The 21,154-nt window shown below is 47.7% G+C and overlaps 1 protein-coding gene across 1 annotated transcript in view; it reads left to right on the top strand.

Annotated features, from left to right (window-relative positions):
• The first annotated feature begins 333 nt into the window (after positions 1 to 333).
• The window catches only part of CRB2 (crumbs cell polarity complex component 2), a 30,416-nt gene continuing 9,595 nt past the window's right edge, over positions 334 to 21,154 (top strand). Inside the window, exons 1-6 of the mRNA XM_054284129.1 lie at positions 334 to 430; positions 9,003 to 9,692; positions 11,500 to 11,695; positions 12,109 to 12,248; positions 12,688 to 12,870; positions 13,748 to 13,861. Coding sequence (XP_054140104.1) covers positions 358 to 430; positions 9,003 to 9,692; positions 11,500 to 11,695; positions 12,109 to 12,248; positions 12,688 to 12,870; positions 13,748 to 13,861 — 1,396 coding nt within the window. The 5' untranslated portion in view covers positions 334 to 357. The remainder of the gene's footprint in view (positions 431 to 9,002; positions 9,693 to 11,499; positions 11,696 to 12,108; positions 12,249 to 12,687; positions 12,871 to 13,747; positions 13,862 to 21,154) is intronic.

Below are 21,154 nucleotides of genomic sequence, written 5' to 3'. Positions count from 1 at the left end.
ATCGTCCCAAGAGCCTGGGTCCCAACGCGGCTCCGAGCCCCGTCCCGGCTGTGGGGACAGCGACCAGCCCAGGTGTGTCCCGGCGTTCCGAGGGGCAGCGGGAGCCCCGTTCCGCAGCCCGGGGGGCGGGCAGGGCGCGGGCAGGGCTCAGTCCGCTCCGCTCCGCGCGATCCAGGCAGGCTTTGCCGGCGCTCCCGGCTCCGCTGCGGGCTCTGTCCGCGGGCTCGGTGCTGCTGTGGGCCCGGCAGCGCGGGGCGAGCCCGCCCCGCACCGTGATGTGGCCACAGGAGGGGCTTGCTGGGCTCCGGCTCCTGGCTCTCCCCGGAGGGCTTTAGAGCGGCCACTCTTGCACTTGTCATGGAATTAAAGAAAACTACCTCCAGGCCGTACCATGCTGCTCTCCTGCTGCCACTTTTCTTCTTGTTTTGGGGTAAGTTTTTGTCTTCTGTGCCTGATTCTTACCCAGCTACTGTGCAGTAACTTTGATCAAATCTGTGACCTGCCCTTATATTGAACAAATTGTCATCTTACAGTTAGATTTGTAGCCTGAAAACTTTTGTCAGGAAGATAAACAGGCATTTCATTCTAGACATGTTGTTCTTTCTATTTATTTCTTGTTTCTTTTCATCTTTCTCCCTGTGCACGTGTATGTTTGCATTTATTCACAAGAACTAAAAGTAATTAAGTATTCACGTAACTAAGTATTCACCTATCATAGTAACCGTTTTCTCCATTGGAAAGGTCTGAATATTTTGGTTGTGCCCACACAGAAGAAACACAGACCTTTATTTCCATCCTGTATGCTCAATAAAGACATCTGAGCACAAGAGGATGGTACCCTGAGGAGTGTAGTGCCAGATCCATCTGGTACAAAATGTGGAGGGAGATCACAGGACAGGAGTGTCTCCACTTAGAAATTTTGAAAAAAGCAGATCGATCCTCAAAGTGCAAGAAGCAATGAGGTAACAAAAGAGTTTATGGGGAAATGCTTTGTTTTGTGGTTTTTTCCCACACTGAAAACTTATTTTATAGCCAAAGAATCTGCTTGAGTACACTGAGATTCTCCAAATTCCCAAGGCTATCTTTGGGTTCCTTTGACACCCTTGTTTACAATATCTTATGTTCCCTGAAAAATAGGTATCTCTGTTTCTTCTGGAATAGGTGCCTGGAGATCTGCTGGGCCTAGACATCTGTTTTAGTCATCTAGGGATTAGAAGGTCATGTCAGGAACACGTCCAGCCTTTTACTGGAAAGTATGATTGGGATTGAACTGGTCTCCTTGTCCTGCCCTCAGCACTGCCACGCCAGTTACCTGTAGGTGCAAGTCAGGCTTGGTTTCCTCTGAGCAAGTAAAGTATGATCCATGGCATGAAGAAATGGATGTGAAATAGGAGAACATTGAGGAAATACAGTCAGAGCCTTTTCTCTGCTTGTGCCTGCTGAACGTGGCACTTGGCATTTTCTTGCATTCATAGGTGATGTTTATGTAATTTTTGAGATTTGGAGAAAGTTTTCAGCTTTTTCCCTGATTCCCCAACAGTCTCTTTTTTTCCCTCTGAAGCCTCCCAAGATTTCTGTTGCTCTGACCACCTCAGACCGTGAATGTGAAAGTCAAAATATGTTGTGATTTTTGTTTTCTTTTTTTTCTTCCTCTCCCTTGTACCAGTTTCTTTGTCTGGTGTGTTTGCTCCAAGTGCCTGGAATTCCTCTGGCCACAGGGAAGCAGCAGGGCTGTCTTTTGTATCTGGTAACCATAGCTACTGGTTGGGAGTGTGAGGCAGTTAGGGTGGCTTTGTGCGGGGCAGGGGCCATGGAGGATCCCCCGTGTGCCTGCCAGGCCCTGGCTCCGAGGGTTCGTGCTCTCTGCCCACTGCACTTGTGGCTTTTCACTCCTGGAGAGAGCTCTTCTCTGGAGCCCTGCTTTAGGGAGAACTTGGTGCTCTTTTGAGTGCAGGTGGATGGATGACTCCTCTTGCTGGAGCCAGCAGAGCTGGAGGGAAGTGCTGGTTTTCATAGTCTTTTCACCTACTCCTATTTTGCAAGGGGAATTCTATCAGATTTTAACTGGAGTGAATGGTGCTATTTAGGCAGCACTTGCAGGTTTTTAAGGCCATGAAGAAATGTCTTTTCTTGCCCTTAGAAACCATATCACTACTTCTTTTATTTCTAATTGACTGAGTCTAAATGTCATTGAAGCAGAGAGTTCAAAATTTTTGTGGAAATTCTGAGAATGCAGCTGGCCTGGTGCAATGTGTACCCATCAGAGCATCCTGCAGGCAGATGCTCACAATCTCCTGTAGTTTAAAAGAAACCCCGGAGGGGCAACTACCTGTGACTCCCCTTTTACTGCTGCTGCCTGTGTAATGGGAACACAATAGAATAGCTCCCAGCTAATTCCTTGTCTTTCAAAGAGATTCTGGAGGGCAGAAGGAGTGTCTTTTCACTTCTGTTCCCACAGCTCCAGCCATCAGCAGGCACAGGAATTCACATACCTTTTGCCTGGAAGATGCTTTGGACGCCTGCTGAGGGGGAACATGTGCAAGACAAGCCTTTTTTGCTATCAGCTCTAATGCCAGCTCTTGAGATTAGCTCGGACACAGGGACAGTTTAAGGCTTACTTCAAAACTGGGGAACAAACAGAACCAATCTTCCCAGCTGTTTTGTTCATTGTCAGTATATTTAAATAAGAATTGGAAATGAAAGCCTGTGACTCACTCTGGTGAACTGAATACACAGGAAAGTCCCTGTCCCAGTGTTTGATCTGTGGAAATGGCTGAGAGATCAGAGAATATGTGAAACATGAAGGTCAGCTTGGAGGAGTGTTCATTAAGGGAAAATACTGGGGTGTCCTGAGCACAGGAGATCAAAGAGTTACGGTGGCAATATATTCAATGCTGTCATAAACCAGGGATTCACAGCTCCTGTCTTCTTCCCAGTTCCAGAAGAATGATAATAGGAGTTACACCTTCAAATCTACAGTAAAACAGTGAGCAGATAATGAACACAAGCTAGCTGGCTTCTTGTTCTGTGGTAAGAATGAGTTCAATTCCCTGAAGTGGTATTTCTGGCTAATGCTGTTAATGCCTTGGGCCATGATGTTGGCACTGCTGGGCCCTGTGGATTGGTGCCCACTGTTTGGCACCTTTTAGTGATTCACTGGGCAAGCTGGGGGGCAGAGAGCCAGCAATCACCATCCTCCTCCTTTGAGGGGGTAAATATTCTGCATATTTCACAAGAAGAACCTGAGCCACACTTGTGGTGCCTGAATGAATGAAAGTCTAGGTCTAGGCCTTTGTAAATTCTATATAAATATTTTACACCAGTAGACTGTGTGCATATATCTGGCATTAAAAGCTCTGTCACACCAGAAATCTCGTGCAAATGTGATATGGAATTTGTTGGTCTCAAGTAACTAAGACAAACAATGTCAGAAGCAGCCTGAGAGGTGATGGGCACACCATGTCTGGGTACAGCTGCAATCTGGCCTGTGTGCAGGAGTGAGGAGATGCCTTGGAGTTGGTATCCAAGGTGGTATTTGGCTGAGACACTGGGCTTGTGCATTTAGCCTACCAAAACTCTCCAAGAGACATCAAAGTCATGAATAGGGAGGCTCTTTTTAAAAGTGACTTTTCCAAAAGGCACTCTTGGCACTGCTGGGATCCCTGGCATTTTGTCAGGCCATTTATTCAGTATGGTCTTAGAAGTCCTGCCTGCTGATTGCCAGCACCACTTTTGGATTAGCTAATCTTTATTTTCAGAGTTTGTGGTTTTTGGTCATAGTGCCATGTCCTGCTTCACATAAATTATCAGATCTGGTAAGATGATAACCTGAGACAGTAACAATGACGATTAGTTTCAACCAGCAGATATATCTCAGAATCCTTTCTGCCATTTAAAATATGGGGAGGAAGATCTTGGCTCTGGGCCCCTGAAGCACCTGAAGAGGCCTTGTACCCTGAGCAGGTACTTGGAAGGGGCTTCCTGAAGAAGAATTTGGTTTTATCCTGCCATTCTCTTCCATGGCTGTCCTTCCAAAGTGAGCAGGGGTGGGGAAGAGAGAGGGTGGCCATGAAAGCCCCTTTGCAAGCCTGTCCATTTCCCTTTCTGGTTGTGTGGATCCTGGCAACAGACCAAAGTGTGTCCCCTTTCACTAATCCTTTACACTGACCAGGATAGGGAAAGATCAGCAGAGGTCAGCAGGGATTTACTAATATAAGCACATGCCTTCCTGTTGTCATGGAGACCTAACTCTCCATTCCTTTCTTCAGAGTTCATTTTGTAGCTGTGTTGTTCTGGGTTCCTTCTGGTGGAAGGGTTCCCTTTCTACCCTTGGCCTCAGGATCATTCTCCAGTGGGAGGTTTGCTGGGATGAGCAGCAGGAGCACAGCCTGACTGATGAGAATTGCCCCAGGCTGGGCTTTGACCAGTCCTGGTTTTGGAAATTGGAGATCCCTCAAGCCCTGTGACTGTGGTGGTGCTCTGGGAATCTGCTCTTCTCACCTCTTGGCTGTACATTGGGGTTTTTCAGTTGCTGTAGTGAGTAGGACAGGTGAAAAACATCTGAAGGAAGCTTCTTTCCACTTGAGGTGGATCTGACTTGTCCAAGCTCAATATCAGTTTTGGCTGGGCCAGGAAATAACATCCTGGCAGCCTGGCTCTTGTGGGAGCTGTGTCTGTGGTTGTGACCATTTTGCACAAGCTGTGCACAGGTGAAGGTACATTTTCATTTTCATCCAGTGCAGGGCCTGGGCATGGACAAGGGTTCAGGGATGGGATTTCCAGTAGGCACCACTGCCTCTGCTCAGAGAAAAAATCTGTCCTTCAGTACAAAGGACACTGTGAGCTGAGAGCCCCAGTGCTGCCTCTTCCCTGCTGGAATTTCAGGAGATCAGTAAGACACCTTTAAGGTGGTTATCAGTGCAGCACTGAGCAGCTTCCACAAGGTCAGGGGTGTCTGTAGATTGACAACATCCATCCTCCATCAGTTACCCAAGAGAAACTTGTGAAACGCAAATCCCCAAAAGAGAAGCCAGCGAGTAATGCTAAAGCAGCATCTCCAATCACAGAGGTAATTGCCTAACTTCTCATTAATTTTGGCTTTTTGTGGTCAAAAAACTTTGCAACTTTGACAAGATCACATAGTTCAGGTATAAAGTATAAGATTATTGAAGTCAATTATTAAAACAGAGCCTGGTAATGCAGCTTGTTTGCCTTAAAGTGTTACAAAAGGTCACAAACCTCATCGTTTGGGGAAAATCTTTGTCAGCTCCCTTTAAAGTGTAAAACCAGCCCTGTCCTGACAGAGCTCAATGAATGCTTTATATGGGACTCTGGTAGCCTTTGATGTTCCTCCTAATCCACCCCTAAATGCCTGGGACTGTTCTTCAAAGGAGCTGTGGTCTCCTCCAGTTTCAATTCAGCACAGGCTTGCAGGATGGTATCATTAAAATACACTTCTGGGTTTTTTTTCCCTTACAAATATCACTAATTTGTTTTTTTCTTGTGAAATGTAAAGGAAAACTTCTGAATGTCATTGTTAATCCAGCAACGACTACTTTGATGAAAAACTATAAACTCTTGTCATTCAGTGATTTCCTTGACCTGATTTTCATGGTTGTTATATTGTGCAGCAGGAAAAGCTAATTTATTCATTTTCCTTATTAGTGTTTGGTGCATATTCATGTGCTATTCACATTCATATATTAATCTATTCCAAAACTGAGAGCAGTAAGTAAGTGTATGCCTAGGACTGATGGCTGAAAAGAATAAAAACATCAGATGTGCTCTTTGTCAAGCGAGATGTTCAGCACTGCCATGGAAGGAGTGTTAGGGTTAGAATACATTCACACAGGGCCATGTTCTGTCCTTGGGAAATATTCCACATTAGTACAGGCATGCTGGACACAGGGACTGTGTGATGCAGTTTGGGGTTTGTGCTGTTAGAGTGCCTGAAGCCTCCACTGAGTCAGTCAGACACGTGGGGGATTTGCTGCCAGCTGCAGTTCACAGAATAATTTGCAGTTATTTAGATAAATTGCATTTCTTGTGATTTACACTGCGTTGTCCTCAGCCTGCTCCATGCATGCCCTGTGAGTAGCACTGTGTTACTTCAGGATGTCTGTTCTAAAAGGAACATTTTCCTCCAAAATGCTGTCCTGCTGAAGTACATACATTAACCATATATTAACCAGTGCTGTTGTTCATGGCCACATGAGTTTTGAGCAGACCAGAGTTCTCCCTGTTCCTTCACTGCTGTCTTTGGTAGCCAGGAAGGCCTTTGCATTTATTAGGGAAGCTTTGTGTTGTCTGTGGTTGAGCTATATGATGGACCAAACCAGAAAAGGTACAAAAAGGTGTGGGAAAGGCAGGAAATAGCAAAGGGCTTTGATGTTTAGCTTTATTTGCAAAAAAGCATTTTGCCTGTGTTCTTCTCATGGAAGCAGAAAGCCACACATGAGCCTTGGCAGTGACTCAGCCTGGCCATGCCAGCAGTGCCTGGGGATTCTGTGGAAATGGGAATTTCTCTGCAGATGGAGTGTGCTGCAGCTCCTTCCCAACATGCACCAGACTCCTTTTTTGTCCCAAACTGTGCTCCTGGCCTCTGGAAAGTGCGGGCAGGGGCGGGTTACTCATTAAGCCTACAAAGGCTCATATCTCCTGCCTAGTAAAGCTCTTTTGCAAATAGTTTCCTGGGTTTCCACTCTAATTGCCACAGAGATTCCAGGCAGATTCCGTCATCCTTGTTTTCTGCCTGACTGGGAATCTGAGAATAAAAGGGTTGATGGCAGAATAATGGGATTGCTGGACAGTGCAGGGCTCAGCAGCTCTCCCCAGCATCACATGAGAGGGGAAGGGAGGGGTGGGCCATGGAGATGATGCTGGGAAGAGAAAGGGCTGCCTAAATCCCTGAGTACCCTCCCTCCCCCTGCAGCACTGCCTCTTAAAAGAAGACTTAGAAACACTGCAGTCTTTGGTGGGAGGAATTCGGGGAGGTCAGGGCAGGGGCAGGCTTTTGTAAACCAAAGTCTCCTATAAATCCCTTTCAGGCCCTGAAGTCGGTGCCTCCACCTTCAGGTACAAAGAGCCTGAGGAGCTGATGGGGCAGAGCTGATAGAGCACCAGTGACACAGATTCACTACCAGGGGTGGGGAAGGAGCACCAGAGCAAGGCAAACGTGCCCAAAACTGGGCCAGGGTAATGCTGGCACCAGTGAGAGGGCAGCTGGGGAGCAGTGCTGAGGTGTGTGATCCTGGCCAGTCCTTAGCATGGCAGGGTAGAGCACCATTCCCCATGGAGCAGGGGGTGCTGAGGGAGCTGCAGGGATTTGGGATCCTGCCCTCTCTCCACTGCAGCTTTGTGGCCTGTCACCACCTGGGCCACAGCTACAGAGAGAGGGCAGCAGAAAGGGTGAAGAGCTGCTTGTCCAAAGGCTTCCAGTGATGGCTTGACTCCTAGCACCAGGAAAGTCTGGATTGTCTCATCAGTAGCAATTTCTCAGGAGCATTTGCTCCTTCATGAGCTTTATCACTGCTTTGAGACCATTTTTCATAGACATTTTCCAAACATCTGCTATATAGTTGTTTGCAGAGTTACTTCCAAGTTTGGATGTTTTATAACACTTACACAGAAAGCAGGCAGGGATATCTCTACCACACAGCTTCTCTCTTATTTATCTTGGAGTTGAGCAGAATGAAAAGCTCTGATCTCAGAAGGCCACAGTGGGATGAGGTGCTAATGACTGCTGCCTTTATGGAAGGCAAAGTTCTCTATTTCCACTGCCTTTGTCCCTTTATTTAACTTTTGGTTGGTTTGTGTCTTTTGGAAAGTGCTTAATTGTGGCATTGAATCCAGGACATATATCCTAATTCTAACATAAAGGCTGTTATCTCCTGTCCCCTGGGCTGTCCTGCCCTTTGGCCAATCTGCCCCTTGTTTTACAGAGTAAATTTAAAATTTCTTTTGGAAAAGAAATGAGGATTCCTTGTTTTGTTCAATTCTGCTCCATTTGAAATATCTTTGTTGAACTTTTTTTTTTTTAAATATCATGTATCCTACTTAATCTCATTTATATGGACTAAGTTTGCAGTTCAGTGGGCACGTCCCATCACATTTCCGATGGTGGAGTTGCTTAATGGGGCAAGAGCCTTTTAAACACTCCTCGGAGGGGACAGCAAGGCATTGTGGCTCAGTGTGAATGAACTGATCACATCCATGCTCCCAGATTTAGGGGAATCTGGTCTCAACATCAGTTCCAGGTTATCTGGTTGTTGGACTGGTGTTTTGGCTCAGCAGGTACTGATCCAAAATGCCATCAGCACGGTGATCTCAGCAGTCTCTGCCCTTCCTTGCTAAAAATGTCCTGCTGTGTAAATTTACATGTCTAACAGGAGGAGAGGGTGAGGGTCAGTGGTTATCAGCCTGAGCTGCCCGATGTAATCAGAGACTCTGTGAAATGTGCCCGTTTGAGTTTGCCTTGGGTTATTTATGGGAGCATCTTCAAATCACTTCTGGATTAGCTGAGAAAAAAATGTATCCCCAGAAGGAGCAGCTGGGACATACAGAGCTGCAGCCAAGACCTGAACTTGCCCTGCCTCTCTGGATTTCCAGGCACAAATGCTGTGCCCTGCCAGTGAAAGGGGTCATGGAATTTTACACTAAGTTAATCTTGTGAATGGATTTAAGGTGATATGTGTCACTGCTCTCAAAGTGACTCATGGATGAATAAGCACAAGTAAAATAGTTGGTTTGTGAGTGTCTCCTGAAAAATCAGGTAATTGATTACCCAAATTGGCAAGAGATTCTTGATTGTCACCAAATGAAGGCTGTTATCTTCTTTATAGTAGATGTTTGATTCTCCAGTATCATCCTGATCTCCTGACTAGTGCAGCCCTGTGGAGTGTGGAATTTAGCTGGGCAGTCTCTGAGCTGTATGTGGGGATTGGCAGAACTTTTTTCTTTAGAACTACAAATGCTGACTAACAAAAAGTCTCTTTTCTCGTCAGGAGCTTCACGCTCAGAAAATGACAGTGGCTGTTCCTCGTCCCCCTGTGAGAATGGGGGGAGCTGTAAGGATTTGGAGGTGGGGTACCAGTGCACGTGCCCTGTGGAGCCTGTAGCCTACATGGGCATGAACTGTGAATTCCTGTACGATGCTTGCACTGAACGTGGCTGTCCTGCCCACATGACCTGCAGCCGGACTCCAGGGCTGCTGGAATATGACTGCGTGTGCCCAGCCGGCCCTGCAGGTGCTGCCTGTGGCAGCGTTGATGAGTGCGAGAGCAGCCCTTGCCCGGACCCTCGGCTGCAGTGTGTGGATAGCCCAGCTGGATACTCCTGTAGATGCCCCGCTGGAGAAGGCTGCCGGGCACGAAGCTCCGTGTGCTCCAGCCAGCCCTGCCTCAACAACGGCACGTGTGTGGCGGCTCCGGGCGGCTACCGCTGCCTCTGCCCGCCCGGCTTCGGCGGGGCCACCTGCGGGGACGACATCGACGAGTGCGCCTCGGGGCCGTGCCGGAACGGGGCCATCTGCAGGGACAGCGCGGGCGAGTACAGCTGCTTCTGTGTGCCCGGCTTCCAGGGCTCCCACTGCGAGATCGACATCGACGAGTGCGCGTCCCGGCCCTGCCGCAACCACGGCACCTGCCTCAACCACATGGACCGCTACGAGTGCCAGTGCGCGCCCGGCTATGCAGGTACGGCCGGGCCGCCGTGCCCCAAGGGCTCCGGGGCTCAGTGCGGCCTACCCTGTGCCAGGGGCTCCGGGGCTCCGGGGCTCGGTACGGCCCGCCCTGTGCCCCAAAGGCTCCGGGGCTCGGTACGGCCCGCCCTGTGCCAGGGGCTCCGGGGCTCGGCACCTGCCTCACCGGGCTGGGGATGGCAGTGAGCAATTCTCTAGGGCTGCTGGCAGCAGCTCTCAAGAAGCGCGTGAGGCCCTGAATTCCATGTGTGGGGTAGGTGTGGAGAGACAGGGATCCAGGAGTGGACTAAAACTGGACGCAGGTGTAGGCACAAGGTAGCTGTGATTAGTTCTCAGCATAAAATTAAGGGAGATTACATAAGAAGATATTTATCATCAGGAAATGAATACTTAGTGTTTCCAGGTATAACTTTGCTCTGCTGACCTGGCCTGTAGTTCTTTGTCCTGTCCAGCAGGATTTTTCCAAGGGAAGTACTTGTCTTTTGGAAAAAAGTGTCTTTTAGCTGGAGCTTTCCAATTCTTTCATGCCTGGCGAATGTTTATTTGGCATATGATTTAAGTGTTTCTCTTTTGTGCATCTGTGCTGATGGTGACTCAGAGAGGAATCCACACCTGTGAGTTATCTGTGAGGGAGGCAGTGGGGGCCTCTCCTTCCCCCAGCCCTGCTATCGGGGTGGAATGGGGTGGAATGTGTCCATGTCTGCCTGGTACCACCTCGCACATGAACTTTCTCAGCCTTCCTCCTGTTCACAGAGGGAGGTGTTTAAGGAGTTGAGTTGCTGTGAAGGAATGCTGCTGATTACCACTGGAATGAGGAGAAGTTACAACATTAGGAATGTAGTCCCTGATGCTGACTCGCTCTCTGATAAAAATGAAGAGAGATGAAGGAGAAACAAGACTTTTTTTTTTATGTGGGCCCTAAGGTTACTGGTGATTTTGAGTATCAAGCATAATTCTATCTTTGCAAATCAGTTTCTTTTTTTATCTTTATGCTGAATCCTCAGTTCAGGATTGTGGATTCCCTGCCAAAGGAGCGATAAAGTGACCCAGGCAGCTGGAGGAGTTTGTTGTGCTTTGAGTTATTCTGATGTCAATCATGAGGCTTAGCCTTGGGATTTAGTTCTTCATCCAGAGGTTTGAGCACCATTGGCTGGCAAGGCCAGGTCGTTTCCTGGTGCTTGCAGCTGGAATTTGGGTGAAGGAAGTTTTGTGTGGGTATTGAGGGGTTTGAACCAGATTAGGGGGCCCACATTCCGCCAGGATTAGGATGGCCCTGCCCACTCTGTGGGGAGCCTTTGCCAAGGAGGGCAGATTAGATGGATTGGAGGTGCCACTGTAATGAGTGAGGTTTGGAGGTGATGCCAGGCCACAGGCAGCTCAAAGAGGTGCAATACAGATAAGATAATTGCATAGAAATCTTTCATGAGGTCTTGTTTTGTCAAGGAGGTTGGGATTTTGTACCAAACAGGTGTTACTTACTGTGACCAGTAGTGGAGCTAACATTGTATTTTTAATAGCATTTCCCAATAAAATCACTTCCTAACATCAGGTATTGCTGTACCCAGTGTTTTGCACTACTTTAGTGCTTTTTTCCTGGGTATCACAAAGCAAGATACAAACAATTGAAATAAATGGAATTTATTTTCAGAGAAGCAAGTAGAGATGCACTCTGGTAGGCAGCTGGGGTTGATAACTGATGATAAAACAAGATAACTCTTGTGATTTCATCTCAGAATTCCAGGCAGCACATATACACTTCTGTGGATTTGTAACACAGATATTTTTCTGGTTTTTTAACAAAGGTGTGAACTGTGATACTGAAATAGATGAATGTGCTTCAGACCCTTGCCAGAATGGGGCCCTGTGCAATGATCACGTTGGGTTCTACACCTGCACCTGTGCACCAGGTTATGAAGGAACCCAGTGTGAGGTGGACATCAATGAATGTGAGAGCCAGCCATGCCAGAGCAATGGGACATGCCATGACCTCATTGACAGGTGAGAAACCAGTGCTGGGGGGCAGTCAGACACCAGGACTGATCTAAAGGTCTCCTCAGTGCAGCCTGTGAAAATCAGAGTAGAAAGCTGTGGGGGGAATTGGATTTAGTGTTTTGTACATTGAGTGGCAGTAACAATGATTTGTGGCAATAAGGGAGAAGCCCCCTCCCAGCAGCAGAACTCCAGGGGTGCTTAAAGGAAGGGAGGAACAAACACAGAGGAGTGGTTTGCAGAGCATGAACAGCACAGGCCATGCTGAGAACATACCTGTGTGTCTGAATTTACCTTTCCAGGGGTAAGGTGTGAACACAAATGGTGTGAGCATTGACAGCTGAGCTCTTTTGCCCATTCCTCACCTGGGGCTCTGCTGTCCAAGGCTGAGCTGATGCCTTGCTCTGTTTGGTGTCCCACAGCTACCATTGTGACTGCAGTGACACCGGCTTCGAGGGGACCCACTGCGAGCTGGACATCCTGGAGTGTGCCTCTGACCCCTGCCACAACAGTGCCACGTGCCTGGAGGGAATCAGGGGCTACAGCTGCGCCTGCTGGCCAGGTGGGCTGGGCCTCTCTGCCCCTGGGGTGTGTGGGCACACAGCCATGGACAGCACGTGCTTGATGGCTGTGTTGGAGAAGTAGAGAATTAATGACCATACTGCACGGCCCCTTGTGAGTTTTCATTGTCTGGAACAGTGGTGCTGCACTGCTGCCCTTTACAGGTCATCCCAAAATCCAGCTGACCTGCAAAAATCACCCTGATTCCCAACCATAAAGTTTTCTTTCTGTTTTCTGACATTTTCCATCATGAGGTGATACTTTCCTGTAAATTGATGATTTTGGTTGCTGTATTTGACATAGTGAAGAAATTGAAGGGCCCAGGGGCTCTCTGCTAGATGAGATTTGGGGGTCATGTTCCCTCCTTTGAGTGAGGCACAGCATTTGGGAGCTGAGCTGCAGTGGAGCTGTGCAGGTGCTGACAGCAGTGTCTCTGGCAGGTTACACTGGGCAGCACTGTGAGCAGGATGTGGATGAGTGTGTGACAGAGCCCTGCCACAACGGCGGCCTGTGCCTGCAGCGCTCCGACCCAGCCCACTACGGGACACAGCCCCACTTCCCCAGCAACTTCAGCTACAGCCAGGCAGCTGGCTTCCTGTGCCAGTGCCAGCCAGGCTTTTCAGGTGAGCTGCACAGCAAATGTCCATCCTGTCTGCACGGGCTGGGGCTGCTCTTTGAGGGGATGGGCAATGTTATCTCTGCGACAGAAATCTCTTAAGGACTGCTGCTTCAGAGGGGCTGATGCATCAGGAATGTGCTTCTGCTCCCATTACAGACATCTGAATGTCATTCCCTGTCCAAAATTGTCTCCAGGCTGAGGCAGCAGCCTGTGCACTTCCCCATGCTGCCATGGATGCCCTCTGGCTATGCAGGTGCCAGGGTGATTTCCCTTTGACAGTCTCTCCTGCATATGGCAGGATTCTTCCTTAGGGGTATCTCTGAAATTCCTCATCAGAGGAAGCTAGCTCCCTGGAGTCACAGATTACTATTCTGGGTGTTTTCTTGGTGAGGCTTCTCTCATGGCAGCAACTGTACAATCAAAGTGGGACAAGAGGAGTTTCTTGGTATGAAGCTCTTGGAACTAGAAGCTCTGTGGATGTTCCACTGAAATATCACCCTTTCCATGGATTGGAGATATGTGTAAAAGGCTGAATTTAACAGCTAGGGAAATTCCCTAGTGAGAAGGCATAAACAATAATACTTTATTATTTTATGAGAGAAATATGAGTGTTTGGTCCACTGTTGCACAGATGGGAATGGTTCAGAAGTTCTGATCTTGCCAGTGTTTGAGACTGGAAAATCATTTCATACTTCATTGGCCCCCATTGTTCCATGCTGGTGATTGTGTACCAGTGCCTGCAGAGACATGCTAGACTTCAAGGAATTCTTTTCCATTTTTAGATGAATGAAAAGAAGTGCAAAACTTAAGACTGCAGTTGTAATTTTTTTTTCAGTGCTGCACAAGTGCACTTCTGAGGTGTTTGTGTTTTCACTCTCCAGGGGACACCTGCTTCACCAACATTGATGAGTGTGAGTCCCAGCCCTGCCAGAACGGAGGGCTCTGCCAGGACCTGGTGAATGGCTTCCTGTGTCAGTGCCCACCTGGTTATGCAGGTAACCCGGGGAAGGGGTGCCTGGAATCAGAGCCTCCTGCTTGGCTAGTGCTGAGCTGCTGCACTGCTGCCTGGCTGCAGCATTCCGGGGTGAGAGGGCAGCACCGAGCTGGGTATCCAGGGCATCTGAATCCTGGAGTGAAAGTTACCTGGGAGAACTGTGGGGGTCTCTATACATGCGGGAAATATATAGAAAACCAGCCTTTCAATAAAAGAAGGGATGTTTAGCGTTCTATGTGCCACAGATTGTACTGGCTGTAACCAGCACATAAGCATCTGTAAAACATCTCCATTCACTAACACCCTGGGATGATAAGAGCCAGCCATCTTTGGCTGAAAGCAGTGATCTGCTATGTTAGGAGGTCAAAAGGTCCTTGTGATGTGAGCAAAGGAAGCCCTCTCTGTTTACAAGGGAATGAGGAGTCTGGATTCTTCCCCACATACCCTGCCTGACCCTAAGGGTTCAGTTTGTGGTTGAGAATCTGTGAGATGGTGAATGTTAGACCTGTTGGGAAGGTCCTCTGCCAACTGGTACTGAACCTCATCTTTCTTTAAAATATTCATTCTCAGTCTTCTTCATCTTTAAATTCCACATGTGTTGGGCAATTTAACACCAGAGTAGTTTATAAGAAACGTGATCCCAGCACAATCCTGGATTTCTGGATTTTAGATGAGGGTAACTTCTCCACAGTGTTACCAGGCTGCCATCTCGTGGGAAAAAGAAACACTTGAAGCCAGAAGAGAACCTTGTCCCCTAAGTTGCAACGGCAGGTAACAACATTCCAGAGGCCTCTCAGGCCTTTATGGCATGGGAACATCTTCTGTTTTCCTTCTGTGGTTGCAGCGGTTGGGCTGTGTTGGTTTAATTCTGCCCAGCTCTTTCCTGGGAAGACCTATTACTTTCATTCCCAGAATGTAAAATCAGCTTTTAGTTAACACCTTCTGTAACTGGGCTGAATTATTTGTGGGGTTTTCTGACCTAACTCATTTGCTAATTTAGGCCAGATCAAGAAAAATTTGCTTTTGTAGATGAGGCCTTTGAAAATGAGCTTTTATCTAAGCTAGTTATTGCTGCTTTCTGAGGCAGTTACAATGCTGTATTCTGAACTGAGATCTTGTCCAAAGAGATGGTTTAAAGTTTATCCTTCTTGTCAGAATTCCCACTCACATCTGTGCCCTGTTCTCTTTTCCTCCTGCAGTGCCCCAGCACCCACACAGAGCTCAGAATTTCATTGTACTTTGCCAAACTGCAGATCTGTTTAATCCTTTCCAATTCTTAGTTTCTCATGGGCAGAAAAGCTGACAGAAACATGGGCTGATGGGCAAAGGAGTGCTAGAGTTCATTCTGTTGCATCCAATTTGGGTTCATTAGTACTTGAAGGGGATTAGAAGCAGGTTGCTCTTCTGGATATGACTTTTGGTAAAGGACTTCGTCTCAGCTGAGGTAGTTCTGACACATCAACCCAGCAAAAGGCTGGGAGCAGTCTGTGAGATCACTGAGTGCGTGTGGAGGAGTGAAGCTGACAGGGAAATAATAGTAATTAATCTCCCCTCCTTTGTCAATTAATCCCAGTACAGTCATGCTGGGTAAACAGCTTATTACTTCATATTAGGATCACAGAACAACTTTGTGAAGCTTCCCATAATGTTTCTCTTCAAAACCCATTTCTGTGGCAGCTTAGATCTGCCATGAACTTGGGTTTAAGCTGCCTCCACTGATTAAAGTGAACTTGCTACTCTGATGAGGAATGCTTTCTTGGGGCGGCAGGGGTTCCTTCTGTGTGTTTGCTTCTTCAGTCTGAGGAATTTGGGGAGTGTTGGGATAACAATGCAAGTCAGGAGAAATTCCTTCTTTGCAAATTAACTGCTTCAGTGCTCTCTCAGTGTAGTGCAGGCAGATGAACCTTCTCTCTGAAATGCAGTTGTTGCAAAAGTGGTCCCTGATTCCTGAGAGAACAACAAAACGGGTCCTGAAGAGTCTGTTCAGCACATGGTTTGTGCTTTAGCAGAGGATATAGGTACCCTGAGGGGATACAAGAAATGCAAATCAAAATATTGCACGGGTACTAAATGAGGTGGGAAGGAGAGGGAATCTTGCATGCTCTTGGAAATGATGGCAACTGTGGTCAAGGGACAAAGCATATTAGGAAAAGTCTGTCTTTTAGGGGGAAAAGAAATCCAACAAAATGAATTCTGAATTAATTTTTTTTCAGAAATGGTTTCAGTCCATCAGGTACTTATTAGGCAATAGGTTAGGCCAGGATGAGAAAAAGACAGGTACCTTCATTTGACACGGGCACTGATTTTTAACCTGCAAAAATGTTATCACTAAAGTTTGGATCATTCACTCTTTAAAAACTTTTAAAGGTCCTGAGTGCCCCCAGTGGAGCTCCAGCTGTGCTCAGGCAGAGGAGGCTGTGTCCTGCAGCAGGCACTGTGGCACTGGGCAGCCCCTGCCATCGCAGCCATCCAGCCCCGGGCACTGGCACCTTGTGATCATGGCAACATTCTGAGCTCTTCTGCACATGGCTGAGGAACACTTGTACTTTCATGAGGAATCAGAAGGTGATGTGGTGTGAATGTGTCCCGGTATAATTGGAGAGCTTATTGACCATCTCACTTTGTTCAGCCATAATGTCTTTATCTCCTTAAAGAAGCAGAAACCTGTGCAGCAGCTATAAATGGTGACTCTGTAAGGGCGCCAGCCCAGATCAAATGGGCTTGAATTCCTGGGTCATGGGTCAGGAAATAAATGGGAGATGCTTCTTCCTTCTAACCACCTTTGGATAGATGTAATTTTTTTGTGCAGGTATTTCTTAAGTCAGATTTGTTTTAGAGACGGCGCCTCTAGAGCAAGGGCAGCTAAAAGGTTAAGATAGTAAAGAGATTAGAGGCCTGTTCCACCTTCAACCAAATCCCTTTTGGTAAATATAGCTGAAGGGAGCTAGGCAGCTCTTGGTGAGGCTCCCCCCCTTCCCTTCCCTTCCGCTCCACGTTTCTTCTCCCTGCTGGATCACAGCTCCATGTTAATCAGACCTTTTGACTTCCCTGTCATCTGATCAGAAGGCTGTGAGTGCTGCAGTCCAGAGCCTGCTTGTGCCTGGTGCCAGGTGAGAGCAGAATCTGTGCTGGGTGCAGTGGGGTGTGATGGGTTTCCAGGCAGTAGTGTCCAGGTAGACTCTGTGTGTGTATGTGGAGATAAATGTGTGGGTGCATAAACCAAAACAGGCATCTTTTGGAAGACATTGAATGTTCTGCAGTCTTCACAGTTGTTACACTTTATTGTTGCAGTAGTGGCTGAATGTGCACAACTGCCTGTTTGTTTTCTCCTGAGCAATAACAGAAGGGCCAGAGTAGCTAACAGAGATAATGTTCCAAATCTGTGCTGGGATAGGTCTGTGTGTGCACAGGTCTGTGGCTGTCCGAGAAGTTTTGACTCCAAACAAACAGTCACCATATCCCTCCCACTTCAAGTATCTGTAAAAGTGACTGGCATGTTTGGATTGAGTAAAATTACAGAAGTGAAATGGCAAGGGGAGTTGTTGGAACGCTTTTTAAAATACCTTAGTGATACTGCTCATGGAGATTCCAGACAGTGACATGTGGGTGGCTTTGTTTGCTTGGACCTGACATTGATACAGAGACTCCAAGTTTGGGGAAAGGCTCTCAGATTTCTTCACAGAAATAAGAAACTTCTCTGGGTCCTTACAACACAAAAATACAATTCTGCCTCCAGCAATTTTGTAATATGAAAGTAGCTATATTAAAAAACAAAATAAAAACAAACCGCAGAACCACAGAGGAAAAAGGAGACTGCAGCAGCTAATTTAGTAAGGTGGCTAATGAGGAAAGAGAGAGTTTTGATTGTGTACTGCTGTGTCTGAACCCGTACATTCAGCATAATGCAGGGAATTTCTTTCCATCCAGTTTGACTTCAGGGAAACAGACCACGGTCATTAAAACCTGAGACTTTTCTTAGTGAATACAGCAGAGTGGAAATGTCTGTGCTCACAGATCACTGGAACAGGGAGAAGGAAAACTGCCTGGTGGACCCTGATTATTCCCTCACTAGTGAATGTGCAGCAGGGCCCGGGTTCACTCTGCATTCGGAACTCCCCTTGTTCCTATGGCTTAGGTATTGCACAATGGTGGAAATGCAGCATTTTGGCTTAGCCTATGAAAAGAACATTTTGGCCTCATTCAGGGACTCTGGCAGCTCACCTGGAGTGCAGCAGGGGCAGGGGATTGTGTCCTGGCTGTGCCCTGCTGAGCTGAGGCTGTGGGCACTGCTGGGCACTGCAGGAGGCAGGGAGCAGCAATATGCTGGAGCACACATTCCTGGTGTCAGCACGGACAGGGGCCAGCTGGGAGGGTCAGAGCCGGGCTGGATTAGACCTGGGCAGGGCAGGGCTCTGCTCCCCCGCTCCAATCCCTTCTCGTGGGACTGGCACCAGCCAGCGCTTGCACACACGGCCCTGCCGGCCCGGCCTTTTTTGTCATCCCTCCCCCCCTTCACCCCCATTTTTTTCCCTTTACTGTCACCAATGTCCACAAGGAGTCGGCCATGAAATCTGTGCTGATTGGCGTGATCCTGAGGGGAATTGTTCTGCTGGCAGGTAATGAGATGTGTACGGTGCTTGCAGTGTGTCCTGCTGGTGTGTGTGCCTGCCCAGGGCAGGGGGCTGGGTGTGTGCTGAGTGCTGCCTGGGGGCATCAGGAGGAACCAGAATTGATTAGAAAGGAAGAATGTTTTTATTTTGAAGAGACCTAAAGTTTTGCTTTGGAAACTTTAAGGAGAGGAATTTCTTTGTTGCACGGGTCTGCCTGGCAGCTCCACAGTCGCCGTGCTGCAGTTGTGCCTTGTGGGGCCGCGTCAGAGCCCCCGAGGCACCGGCTCTGCGCCCCTCGGCTCCGGGTGAGCTCTGCAGACACACAGGTGCCTCTCGGCTACTTCTGGGAAACGCTGGTTTCGCTTTTTACCGATGTTTTGCAGTTTCCATTTTTCTGTATTGATTGAAAGCTGCCTTGCGGAGAGCGGGTTTGTGGCTGAGGCTCAGGACGAGCCCTCGGCGGTCAGAGCCCTCCGCAGCTCCGCCCGCTCCGCGCCCCGAGCGGCAGAGCAGGGTTGCCATGGAAATGGCGGTAATTGTGCAAATATCATTGTGTCGGGGTCCGTCTGTGGCGGCTAATGCTCTGCCTACCCCCTCTCCCTCCCCTCCTTTTTCCTTTTGATAATCATAATACAATCCCTAATTAGGATGCAGCAGGGAAAGGTCGTTAGGAATTCAGCTGCCTTACGGAGAGGGCAAGGCGGTGCTGGCCGGGCAGCCCTGCTGAACTCCCGTGTTTCAAGGAATAGACCTTGTCCTTCAAGGTTTTTTGATATCTGACAACTAAATTAGAATATTTCACTTCATTTGTGCTTATTCTTTTAACATTTTATGTATCTGTTGAAGTACATGATTCTTAGACTGTATACAATGACTCTTTGCTTATTAATAGCAGCCAGTAAATCATTCCCTCCATTCAGGCAGTGCTGAGCTGTGTGGATTTAATCACACTTGCATCTACAAAACAGAACTGTTCCCACCACAGCGGTAACACCCTGAACGTGGGGAAGGATTTGTATTTGAATATTTGAATATTTTGGAGGCTGTGAAAACTCAGCCACTTCTGAGTGTTTCTGAGCCAGTCCCTGTGGGTTGGTGGTTTGGGGCTGTTACCTCAGACACTGCTGGATTAGGGGAATGTTTGAAATCCTTGGCTCCAGATAGCAGCCTTTTAGATACCACTTGTCTGATTGTCAGATAACAAGTTCCACTGCTTTGCTATTGTTAGTCTTTAACTAGATAAGGAACTCATTAAACCTTTGAAAGTCTCCTAATGGTGTAATGAATCAGATTGGTTGTTTTACTATTGATGGCTCAGATAAAAGTAAACATTTCAGCTATGAAATTTAGAGCAAACACAGGAGAGTACTACTTGTTTACAAGGAGAATAACTTGGTTTTGTTACTTGTTTTTGGTGAACAGAGTCACATCCCCCAGTTTATTTTTTTAAATAAACCTGAAGAGGGATGCCTGTGCTGCTCTTAGAAAAAAACAATTAGTGTTGAACAACTTCTTAATATCTACTTCCCAGTGGGTCTGCAAAGACACAACTGTCCATGTCTTGGAGAAGATTGGAATAAGAGATGTCCAGGAAATGATCTGTACTTTTGGAAACTGCAGTGATGTAGCTCCAGATAACCGCTTACTAAATCTTCCAGGAAAAGAATTGTCATTAGCCAGATTTTTAGAACTCTTGTGCAATCTATTTTTCACCCATTTCAAACAAATAATCTAAGAAATCAAACCAGCTGCATCCCTTGGGAAAGCCTGGTGTGTAATCAGCCCCAGCCTGGGGCTGTGCACCCACCCAGGGGACTCCCATCCCACCTGGTGTGAGGCACTGGGGGCAGGAACAGCCAGGCAGGAGCTCCTGCTTCGTGAGAGAGCCGAGACCTGCTCAGGCTGGGAATGTGGAATGGGAAAATGGGCCCCTCCTGCCTCCCAGCCTTCTCAGAAATGCAGAAATTCACGGCATCTCTCCTTTTGTTATTCAAACCAATGTTATCTGCCCCTCATTGTCTTGGTAAATATCAGCAACTCTGATCTGAAACAGCAGCATCTCTAGGATTTGGGACTGTACCAAACCTCTTTCCTTATTCAACAGCCTCTCCTCTTCAATCTGACTGCACACTTGCCTCCTGCAGCTTGGAGAGCCCTCCAGGAAAACCCACCCCATCTTCTCCCAAACTGGGATTCCCCAGGCCCAGTGATGTCCCTTACACTCTATTTATTCCCACACATTTCCTTCGTAGCTTTGTGCTGCAATCTCAATTCTGTCCCTGCTGTTCCTCTGCTGAGCAAGCCCAACAGTAAGAGGAAGAGGGCTGTGCTGAAGATACTGTTGCTTACAGAACAGCTCTGGCACATCTGGAAAGTGCAGAGCTAGAGCCTTGCATTTCTGTTTCAGTGCTTCCCAGAGCTCTGTCCCTACACTGGCACAATCAGTTTGGAGCTGGAAGCTGCTGCTCATCTGTCTGCAGAGCTCAGGGGACAAACCATCACTGCAAATATTCAAGAACCTGTCTCTTTGCTGTTTTTATTTTTAATCACACATCAAGTCCAGCTCCAGTGCTCCTAGTGCCCCATCTCCCCTCATCTCTGTGCCCAGGCTGCTCTCTAATCTCTTTGACATGCACATTCTGTCTAGTGGCTTTTCTTTACAAATGTCCTTTGTGTTTTGATTC

Source organism: Melozone crissalis, unplaced genomic scaffold (genome assembly GCF_028551555.1).
Source record: "Melozone crissalis strain CALT ecotype California unplaced genomic scaffold, PUWL_Pcris_2 ptg000041l_1, whole genome shotgun sequence".
Taxonomy (NCBI): Eukaryota; Metazoa; Chordata; class Aves; order Passeriformes; family Passerellidae; genus Melozone; species Melozone crissalis.
Note: the sequence above shows the minus strand (reverse complement) of the source record. Positions and strands in the feature narration are given on the sequence as shown.